The sequence below is a fragment of the Ahaetulla prasina genome, chromosome 6 (assembly GCF_028640845.1).
Source record: "Ahaetulla prasina isolate Xishuangbanna chromosome 6, ASM2864084v1, whole genome shotgun sequence".
In the NCBI taxonomy this organism is placed as follows: Eukaryota; Metazoa; Chordata; class Lepidosauria; order Squamata; family Colubridae; genus Ahaetulla; species Ahaetulla prasina.
Genome location: NC_080544.1, coordinates 59,962,587 through 59,974,251, shown reverse-complemented (window position 1 = coordinate 59,974,251; position 11,665 = coordinate 59,962,587). Strand labels below are relative to the sequence as shown.

The following is an 11,665-nucleotide window of genomic DNA, read 5'->3' as shown; positions in this document are numbered from 1 at the left end:
AACACTGGTCTAGACACTTCATGAAGCTTATGATCTCCTTAAAGGTAAAGGTTCCCCTTGCACATACGTGCTAGTCGTTGCTGACTCTAGGGGGCAGTGCTCATCTCTGTTTCAAAGCCAAAGAGCCAGCGCTGTCTGAAGATGTCTCCATGGTCATGTGGCCGGCATGACTCAATGCCAAAGGCGCATGGAACACAGTTACCTTCCCACCAAAGGTGGTCCCTATTTTTTCTACTTGCATTTTTACGTGCTTTTGAAACTGCTAGGTTGGCAGAAGCTGGGACAAGTAATGGGAGCTCACCCCGTTACACAGCAGCACTAGGGATTCAAAACTTTCGATCGACAAGCTCAAAGTCCTAGCCCCTGAGCCACCGTGTCCCTTTATGATCTCCTTGGAAACACTTTAGATCATGAATGACTGACAAGGTCCACATGTGGGCCTTGGCCACAAAAAAATGTGGGGTATTATGTTGCTGGATTGCTTATTCCCAGGATGAAGGAGAAGCAGAGTGCTGCTTCATTGCTGTTAACATCAGAAAATCAAATGATTTGAAACACATTTCTGAGACAGAGTGTAAAATGTGTGGCTCCCTCTACTTTCCGATGTTTCAAATTGCTGGGTCACTGGATACAAACAACAGAGCTGATGAACTTGAATGGTGAAGAATTGTATATATATTTATTTATTTTATTTATTTATTTATTTTATTTATCAAATTTTTATACCGCCCTTCTCCCGAAGGACTCAGGGCGGTGTACAGCCAGAGATAAAACACAGAATATGTACAATTAAAACCAAATTAAAAAATAGCAAATTACAAAAAAAGGCTGATAATCAAAATTTAAATTTAAATTTTTTTAAAAAAAAATATTAATAAAACCCCAACTTAAAATCAAACTATTATGCCAGTCCCGCTTGAATAAATAAGTATGTTTTTAGCTCACGATGGAAGGTCCGAAGATCAGGCACTTGACGTAGGCCAGGGGGAAGTTCATTCCAGAGCGTTGATGCTCCCACAGAGAAGGCCCTACTCCTGGGGGCCGCCAGCCGACACTGTTTGGCGGACGGCACCCTGAGGAGACCCTCCCTATGAGAGCGTACGGGTCGGTGGGAGGCATAGAGTAACAGCAGGCGGTCTCGTAAGTACCCGGGTCCTAAGCCATGGAGCGCTTTAAAGGTGGTAACCAAAATCTTGAAGCGCACCCGAAAGACCACAGGAAGCCAGTGCAGACTACGGAGCAGTGGTGTTACGTGGGAGCCACGAGTGGCTCCCATTACTACTCGCGCAGCCGCATTCTGGACTAACTGCAGCCTCCGGGTGCACCTCAAGGGCAGCCCCATGTAGAGAGCATTGCAGTAATCCAACCGAGACGTAACCAGAGCATGAGTGACTGTGCATAAGGCATCCCGGTCAAGGAAGGGACGCAACTGGCGCACCAAGCGAACTTGGTAAAAGGCCCTCCTGGAGACGGCCGCCAGATGTTCATCAAAGGACAGCCTACCATCCAGGAGGACGCCCAAGTTGCGAACCACCTCCTTTGGGGCCACTAACTTGCCCCCAACAGTCAGCTGCGGATGCAGCTGACTGTACCGGGGTGCCGGCATCCACAGCCACTCCGTCTTGGAGGGATTGAGCTTGAGTCTGTTTCTCCCCATCCAGACCCGTACAGCTTCCAGGCACCGGGACAGCACTTCAACCGCTTCGTTGGGGTGGTCCGGGGTGGAAAAATACAGCTGAGTATCATCAGCGTATAGATGATAACTCACCCCGAAACTCACCCTGAAACCACTGATGATAACTCACCCCGAAACTCACTGATGGTCATCAGTGATGGCCGTACAGCTTCCAGGCACCGGGACAGCACTTCGACCGCTTCGTTGGGGTGGTCCGGGGTGGAAAAATACAGCTGAGTATCATCAGCGTATAGATGATAACTCACCCCGAAACTCACCCCGAAACCACTGATGACCTCACCCAACGGCTTCATATAGATGTTGAACAGGGTAGGCGAGAGAATCGACCCCTGAGGCACCCCACAAGTGAGGCGCCTCGCGGACGACCTCTGCCCCCCTGTCAACACCGTCTGCGACCGGTCAGAGAGATAGGAGGAGAACCACCAATAAACGGTGCCTCCCACTCCCAATCCCTCCAACCGGCGCAGCAGGATACCATGGTCGATGGTATCAAAAGCCGCTTCGAGATCTAATAGGACCAAGGCAGAGGAGCAACCCCTGTCCCTGTCCCTCCAGAGGTCATCCACCAACGCGACCAAAGCCGTCTCCGTGCTGTAACCGGGTCGGAAGCCGGACTGGAACGGGTCTAGATAGAACAGCTTCTTCCAGGTGCCGGGGGAGCTGCCACGCAACCACACTCTCTACAACCTTCGCCGTGAAGCGAAGGTTGGAGACTGAACGGTAATTTCCCAAAATAGCTGGGTCCAGGGAAGGCTTCTTCAGGAGAGGTCTCACCACCGCCTCTTTCAAGGCGGTGGGGAAAACCCCTTCACACAGGCATATTCATAATTGCAGGGCTGAAGTAAATCACATCCATTCACACCCCTCAATGTACTGTTATGTAGCTTCTGTCTCATACAAATAGCCAGATATACAATATATACATAAAATGTTGTGCATAACTGTAATCCCCATCAGATTACAGTTTAAATCTTTCACATTTATGGTCTGCTCACTGCTCACTGGGCATAAATGCTGTTTATGTGTCAGAAACCCATTTATAACATGATTAATTGCTCCCAGACTTGAAAACAACCAATTTCCAAGAATCAAAGGAATCCATATGGATCCTATCAAGAGACAATGCTGTTCTTCTATTGTTTTCTGATTCTGGTTCAACAACAGACTGTCCACCAGATTTTCTTAACTAAGTAAGATGAAGTTCAGTTGAGGGAACCCAGAAACTCTAGCTTTTTCTAAAGATTTCTAAGTTATGACAATCAGCAAAGAAGTATACTTAGCCTTTGGAATGCTTTCTTTTTCTTTTCTTTTCTTTTTTCTTTTTGGTAGACCTAAGAAAACCTTTGAAAGTTAAAAGCAGACTAGGAAAGTTTTAAAATGCCATCTTTTGATTAACCAGGATTGTCTATCAGTGTTTCAGAAAATACAATTTGTTTATTTTGTAACAGCACTAATATTTTCAATTCAGCTGGACAATTAGGAAAAAAAATGCAAGTTTAAGTCAGAGAAGTGCTGGCTAATGCTCTGCAATGGTTAGGACTAGAGATAAAAGATGAGTGTACTCTAAAGTGACCAGATTTCAGTGATGGCAGAGCAGAACACTATTGATGGGGGGGAGGGGGGGCTGTGCATGCGCACTGAGTCTTGCCACCTGCCTGAAGGAGGAGGAGCGGCTGCTGCTTCTCCGCTCTTCCAGGCAGGCTCGGCTCTCCTCTCGGCTCTTCCAGGCAGACTCGGCTCTCCTCTTGGCTCTTCTCTTCCTCTCGGGTGAAGTCAAGCAGCGTCTCTCCTCCCTCTCATGCCCCCTTCTCTGCCACTCCCCCTTCTCCGCCTCCTCCTCTTGCGTTGCCACCTCCCATTTTCAGAATGGGAGTGAAACAAAAAAAAATCGGGACTTTTTGGAATTTCTGCGGGACGCGGGACAAATTATTAAAAAGCGGGACTGTCCCGCCAAAAGCGGGACATCTGGTCACTATAGTGTACTCTGCAAAAAAGCTTGGAGAAACTAGTGTGTATAAGCAACACAGGCTTCCTGTTATGCTATGAGTTTAAAAAAGCCCTAGACCAAAATTATAATGTGGGTATTGAGCTAATTCTTGAGCCTGCATCCCATCACTGAGCTCCAGAGAGGGGTCTCCAACCTTGGCAACTTTAAGACTTGTGGACTTCAACTTAATTCAGCTTTGTTGGCTGAGGAATTCTGGGAGTTGAAGTCTACAAGTCTTAAAGTTGCCAAGGTTGGAGACCCCTGCTCCAGAGGCAATACAGAATAGATTTGGGTACTGTCAACAAAGCTGGCATGATATTATTTAAGCCTCTTGACTGATACCTAAATAACACAGTGTAAATCACTTCTGATGGCCATATTGTGCCTGCTTTGAAAATTATTCCAAAGAATAACAGAATAACAACGTTGGAAGGGATTTGGAGGTCTTCTAGTCCAGGGGTCTCCAACCTTGGCAACTTTAAGCCTGGAGGACTTCAACTCCCAGAATCCCCCACCCAGCTGGCTGGGGAATTCTGGGAGTTGAAGTCCTCCAGGCTTAAAGTTGCCAAGGTTGAAGACCCCTGTTCTAGTCAAAGTCCCTGCTCAAGCAGCAGACTCCTTAATCACTTTTGTTGCTGTTCAGCACTCTTTCTAGAGCCTCAACATCTTTTTTTTTAATATCATGGTGACCAAAAGTAGATGCAATATTCTCAGTGCAGTCTTATGAAGGCATAATAAAGTGATATTAGCACTTTACATGATTTTGATTCAGTCCCTCTGTTAATGCAGCCTAGGATTGCATTGGCTTTTTTGGCAGCTGTAGCACACTGGTGGCTTATATTTAAGCCGTTGTCCAGTAGGACTTCTAGATCCCTTTTGCAGTTACTGCTAATGAGCCAAGTATCACCTATTCTGTACCTATTTCATCATGTTTAATCATGATCATCAGCATGAATGAAATTCTTTATTAAGTCTTCTTGCATGAAGAATGAGAAGATAGCTTCCAGGATAAAAAAGAAGGTACAATGTTCTGACCTCAGAAGGTCTTAGACAAATACCTCATATTCTTTTCTGGTGACTATATTTTTAAACATGAGTACTCTTATCCAGTTCCCTATGGAATACAAAGTGCAATGTTATTGCATTGTTGTACAGCTATTATACTTCACTGTCTACTCATGATGTCTACTCATTTTCAAATTTATTGAAAAGTCCACAACTGACTGGGTTTGTATTATATTCTAAACCATAAATCATGATTCACAAATAACCGTTACTGAATTTACACAAGACAGAAGTGGTGCTTTCACTTTAAAATGGTCAGAATTGCTCAGGATGGATGGATCTTACGTCAGGAGCCAAGCAGAGTCCAGGGACCATAAAAAAACATAAATGGAATCAAAAACAAAGTTGGCAGGCCAACCCATTATCCTTTACATACACATAGAACACATAAATGCATCCAAACACTTATTCTAAACATAGTGCACACCGACCAATTCTTTTATACAACAGCCATTTTCATACATAACAGAGACTAATGAACATGTTTTCTCACCCACAGTATAACAAAAGATTTATAAGTTTCTCACTCCTGATTTTGGGCAAGTGCAGGATCACTGGTGCTGAGGTGGAGGCTAAGAGTTGAATCACATCGAGAAAATAGTTTAAAAAACCATATATTGTACCTAAGAAAATTAAAAAGGAGAAATAGATGATCAAACCCTGCTGTTCTACAGGTATGAAGATGGGAGGATATACTATGATAATAAGAATGGCAAAGAATACTTATTTTTCCATATTTATTATGTCTGCATATTCGTATCTATCAACAGGTGCCCAACTTTCTTCTGGAAAAGAAGGCAGGGGAACATCCTCTAATAGGACACTGACAGATTTATGAGCTTTTTTATAGATAAAATTGTTTACAGTTTCTTGGATTTGGATATCATCTCTTTAATGAGATGACTCAGATGACAATTTGCAAGACTATCTGGGGATTATTTTGAGTTGAGGGAGAGGAAGGATGTAATCTGGGTTCTCTGTGGCATATAGTATATCCTAGTGCCTGTAGAGAGGATCCATGCTCACCAGTTTGAGGATTGTTTATCACAGCTTGCCAGATTGGGGATTGGAGGCACTGTTTCACAGCATTTCTGTTCCTTCCTTAGTGGGCAATCTCCATTTCTGTGCATAAGGGGACAATGATCATACCTGTACTTGCTCCAATGTGAGGTGTCTGGATTTTGTTTTCGGGTATTACTTAGCATCTATATTAATCAATGAGGTTTTTACATCCATTTATGTGAAATATAATCTTTGTGCTAATGACACTGACCAGTAATTGCATGTCCAGGCTAGGTTGTAGTTGCAATCAAAATCCTGGCCTGATGCCTGAAGGCTATGATAATATGAATGAGCCAAAATTCAAAATAAATCCTAGCAAGACAGAGTTGCTGTTTTCAGTACTTGAACTACATAGCTCAATTCTTGTTTTACCATTGGCTGTCAATAGGATTGCACTTCTCTTGAAGAAGCAGGTTCCTAGATATAGAGGTGGGTGTTCTGGAATTCAAGGCTCTTGCTAGAGGAACGGATAGTTGCTATGGCCAAGAATGCTTTTGCCCAATTTCAGCTGGTATAACAATTGCAATCCTTTCTAGACTGAGGGGCCATCATCACTGCGGAGTTAGGCCACTGCAATGCACTCTATATGAAACCACTCTGCAGAAAATTCAAAAGCTACAATTGGTCCAGAATGTAATGCTACTACATCTGCTAAAAAGGATTAAGGGATTTAGCAGGGATACACCAATTCTACTAGTACTGCATTGGTTACCAGCTTGGCCACTGAGTACTTATTTATTTATTTATTTATTTATTTATTAATCATATTTATATACCGCCCTATCTCCCAAGGGACTCAGGGCGGTTTACAGGCACTAAAAACAGATAAATACAATATAAATACAATATAAAACATTTAAAAAACTTATTCTAAAGCCCGTCCAATTAAAAATAGAAATAAAACCCAATTTAAAACCCAAAATTTAAAATCTAGCTCAGTCCTACTTAGAGGATTATCTTCCCCCAAAGATCATGACCTGTCCCATGCATGCTTTCAGGAGGAGATGCTAAGGGTCTCTTTCCCATATGATATGAAGATACTGGTGTGTGCATATTCATGTTTGTGTCAATATCTTTTTAGTGGCTGCCCCATACTTTGGAATACCTTGACTTCTAATGTCTTTGAAGCTCCTAAGTTTGCAACCCATAAGAAGGCATTTAAAATCTTTTTGCAGAGTATTTGGATCAGAATCATGATAGGATGCTTTTAGTTTATTAACTGGAGTATTTTTGTAGCTATTATTTATTGTTTGTAAACTGTCTTTTGTGAATTAGGTAAGTTCATACATAGAGAAAATAACATGGGGGAAGAAGCATCCAGAATTGAGGGAACAGGATTTTTTGAGTAGGATAGATCGAGACCAAGCTGAACATCCAAATGTGCTGTTTTGTTGAGCATTCATTAGTTATTATTTTTATGTATTTTAGCCATTCTAGAAGTAATACATAATCTTAAGGCAAGGGAATTGGTTGTTCACACGCCCTGCCTGTTTTGTGTTGTGCCAGCAACACAAAAAATAAGGTAGGTTAGACAGAATAACTAGCTCAACTGCACCTACTTATTTTTATAGCTGAACAGATCAATGCAACTCATAGCTTAAATTCCAATACTCAAATGCTACATTCACTGCTTCACGATTTATAGCTTTGTGTGGGTCATCATGATCAGATATATTTAGGTCCTAATTGAAATCGAGCCATTCATGCTCACTTAATTTAGGTTTTTCTGAATATCTTTCCAGATTTCAGATCTGAAAGAAACTGCCTTGAGACAGGGTTTGTTTGTTTTTCATACATGGTATGTAAATGTAGACTTTCAGGCTTTGAAAGAAAAGAAAAACTTGAAAAACAAAGGTGGCATATACTATGAATTCCAGTTAGCAGCAAAGCTGAAGAATAATTAAATTCACAATAGAGACACTGACCAGTATTACTATTTTTGGAGGGCTTCAGTTGTGGTCTCTTTGATCAGCACTTTTTAATTGACATTCATTCTTCTTTCTGCAACGAGGAAACCCAAAGCTGTGACAACATAGGCCTCGCCAAATAATATCCTGCACGCCTCTTCCAGTTTATATACAGTATGTGTTTTGGCACACTTTGAAATCTGGCTTCCATTTTAAAAGCTGTTCCCAAACTTGTTTAGCAGTTTCCTTCCCTGCTGATCTATCTTTCCTCCTTTAAATTCTTTAATGTACCAAACAGGCAGTTAAACTGAATTTTGCTAGATATTTTAGTTCTTAGGCTGGACTCTTAGGCTTTCCATTAAAACAAAAAAGCTTCTTTTCCCCCCCCAAGATCTCTGCTACTTGAACTATATGCATCAATGTAGTCTAATCTCTGAGCAATTAGAAACGGAATAATTGTGAGTATGATGCATTAAATCAATGAAATTATATTCCCCCAGAAGCTAATCAAAGTCTTTTTTAATGTCCATTTGATTTGCATCAGTTAAATACAATCACTTCTTCTCTTCTACTTGCTTGTCATCCAGGGATTGGTCATACAATTAAGTATATTGATTTTGACAGAATTAACTTATACTAAAGCACTCCATAGAAAAAATTCCTTTGGGTTCCTTAAATTCACCCTAGAGTTTCCATATTAATTATTATTCTAGGGAACTGGGGCACCAGTTGATGATGAAATAAATGTTCGAATGGGAAAGAATACAAATGACCCTGCATTATGAATGCTGTCCTATATATGTCCTTCTCAGTAATAATCATACAATTCATCACTCGCCCAGTCATCATTTGATCCCAGGTTGGGCCCCTTGGGCAGAGCCATTGAGGTTAAATTCAGTTGATCTGCAAATATAGGACACAAAGCATATGGTCACCATCTGAAATGAGTTACTGTCCTCCTTTATCTACTGCTAATAATTGTTGGCTAAATAATTACATTTCCAAATAATAATGTATAATAAGTCGTGTTAACTGGATAATGGGTGCTGCCTATGAATTTTACAATTTATCAGCATAGTTGTAACTTTCAAACAATTTTATAGGCAATTAGCATATTGGTTATAGATGTTTCAGATAATTTGCAGTGACCAAGCTAGTGGATCTGACAGTAGCTGAACTCCAAAACATCTGGAGGAAATCATCTATCCGTTTGCTAACAATGGGACAAAGGCTGCTATTTTGATGGCAATGCCATGCATTTACAAAGTGCTGTTTGAAATGCAAAGAAGAAACACAGTTCCCTTTCTTTACAAAACAGTATTTATATTTTTATATCAACAACCTTTTTATGAAGCATGGAAAATAAATAATTTACTTGGTGAAATTGGAGCGGGATTTCCATATTTCCAAATTTCTAAATTCAATCTCTACGCTGCCAAAAGATAAATAAAATAGGAACTAATGACAAGGTAGACATTAGCAATTTCCGGAATATAGAAGACACATGTGGTACTGGTGGACACAAGAGAAAACCAACTATTGAGACAAAAAGGTTGGCTAAAGGAATGACTTAAGGCTAGAATCTACTTACCAGGAGTGAGGATCATAAGGCTGGCAGGAGCTGCCACTTGCCCAACACTGTTTCTTGCATAGCAATGATACGTTCCTTCATCAGTCAACCTCACAGCTTGGATCTGAAGCCAGCTGGTTACCTCATACTTCTGAGGACCTCCTCTAAACTACAGCCAATTACATAAGACACATTTTAAATCTTTCTCTGTATACTATATGATTCCATTGGGGAAAAACTTTTTAAAAAACTTTATTCTGGGGTTTATTGATAACTCTCCTGCCATTTTTATCCATGACTGTAACACAATTTCGACAGATAGGTTAGGTTGAGAGAAACTAGGCTTAAGTCACCTACTGAGCTTCCAGGGGTAAAATGGCTATGACTACTCTGCATTGATTCTGATATAGAAGATCTTTATCTTAATAAATACATAATAGAATAATTACAGTAAATATCACATGGCGTCAAAGTTCAAACAACAAATTAAAACACTATGTAGAATCATGTTATTTTCCCATAGTCGATAAAAAAATTTAGGAATATCTTCCATCTTGGATTTTAAGTTGGATATACTAGAATCATTCACTACTCTTAACCATTGCCCATGCATGACAAATCCAAACTCCCCATTTTTTTAATATTTTTTGTTTATTTTTTGTTTATTTATTTTTGTCACAACAGTATATATAAGCATAAGCATGAAAATAACTGTATAATATATAAGCATATATATGAGTATAAGTATGTAATAACTATATTAATTGGATATAATGAAAGGAAACAATAGGACAGGAATGGTAGGCACGTTTGTGCTCTTATGCACGCCCCTTATAGACCTCTTAGGAATGGGGTGAGGTCAATAGTAGACAGTTTTTGGTTAAAGCTTTGGGGATTTTGAGAGGAGACCACAGAGTCAGGTAGCGTGTTCCAAGTATTAATAACTCTGTTACAGAAGTCATATTTTCTACAATCAAGATTGAAGCGGTTAACATTAAGTTTAAATCTATTGTTTGCTCTTGTATTGTTGTGATTGAAGCTGAAGTAGTCTTTAACAGGAAGGACATTGCAATAGATGATTCTATGAGTTAAACACAGGTCCTATCGAAGGTGGCGGAGTTCTAAGTTTTCTAAACCCAAGATTTCAAGTCTGGTAGCATAAGGTATTTTGTTGTATTCAGAGGAGTAGAGAACTCTTCTTGTAAAGTATTTCTGGACATGTTCAATTGTATTGATGTCTGAAATGTGGTATGGGTTTCAGACAGGCGAGCCGTATTCAGGAATTGGTCTAGCAAATGTTTTATAAGCTCTGGTTAGTAGTGTAGTGTTTCTGGAGAAGAAGTTACGTAAGATTACTGCGCATGTCCAAGATGGCGCCGCGCCGCTGAACAGCTGTTGTGGCGACGGGCCTATCTTGGACCCGACTGGGTCGGGGGGGGTCTTTTTGACAGCTTTGACCCCCCGCCCGGGTGGAGGACAGCACGACGAGTCGGAGGATGGGCGGATGGAAGCGAGGCGCCTCCGGGTTCCTTTGGGAGGAGTCCCGGAGCACTTTCCCTCCCTCCGGTGGTGAGATGGCCGGCGGCGGTAGCGGCAGCGGCCTGGCCTTTTCCAGCGGCGGCGGCGGCGGCGACCAGTTTTCCGATGGCGGCAGCGGCTGCCGGGCTCGGCTCTGCCTTAGGATGGGCCTTAGAGCCCTTTCCTCTTCGCCCCTTTGTCTGCGGTGTCGGTGGTGGGGGCAGCCTGGCCTCTTCCAACGGCGGCGGCGGCGGCTGAGTTTTCGGCGGCGGCGGCGGCCTGGCCTGGCGTTGCTCCGGGAGGAGCTCCGGGAGGAGCCTTGGAGCTCTCTCTCCCCGCCGGCGGCGACGATGGTGGTGCTGTCGGCAGTGGCGGCGGTGGCGGCGGCCTGGCTGGTCCGGTCTGTGGGGGCCTAGCCTGTCGGTGGGCGGCTGGGTCCGGCGGTGGCATGACCCAGCAGGCCCGGCGGGTGAGTGGCCTACTCCAGCTGGTGGCCTGGCTCAGCGGCCATGAAGAGACCCGATGGTTACCTTCTCTACCACTCTGAGGGTTATCTACGGGCCTAGGGGACGCCCTCCCTATCATCTTGAGGGCGTCTATGGCCGTCTGTGGGGGTTCTTGTGAGTCCTTTGCCCCCCCCCCCCCGGATATTGGGAGAGGGGCGTCTCGTCGGTGGAGCGGCTGGTCCATTAGGTACGTGTTTCGGCCTTTTTGCCAACTTATCACGGGCCGTGTGGGCGCCTTTTTTACCATCTTAGAGGACGCCTAAGGGCTGACTGCAAGGGGACCTTCTGAAGATCTTTGGCCCCAGTGGGGGAACTGAGGTTGGTCCTGGACAATCCTAGCTTGACTATTGTAGG

At 42.8% G+C, this 11,665-nt stretch overlaps 1 protein-coding gene across 4 annotated transcripts in view; it reads right to left on the bottom strand.

The window, feature by feature from the left end:
• Positions 1-672: 672 nt before the first annotated feature.
• KAZALD1 (Kazal type serine peptidase inhibitor domain 1) overlaps positions 673-11,665 on the bottom strand; it is a 36,573-nt gene continuing 25,580 nt past the window's right edge. The window contains exons 4-7 of one of the 4 annotated variants that reach the window (XR_009155672.1): positions 9,309-9,456; positions 8,556-8,620; positions 7,736-7,811; positions 673-5,371 (exon numbers count right to left, since the gene is read on the bottom strand). Coding sequence is in view for 2 of the 4 variants with exons in the window: in XM_058187684.1 (XP_058043667.1) it covers positions 8,526-8,620; positions 9,309-9,456 (243 nt within the window). In the remaining 2 variants the exon portion in view is untranslated. Of the gene's footprint in view, positions 8,621-9,308; positions 9,457-11,665 lie in introns of all 4 variants that reach the window. The other 3 variants (XR_009155671.1, XM_058187685.1, XM_058187684.1) reach the window with 3 other exon arrangements.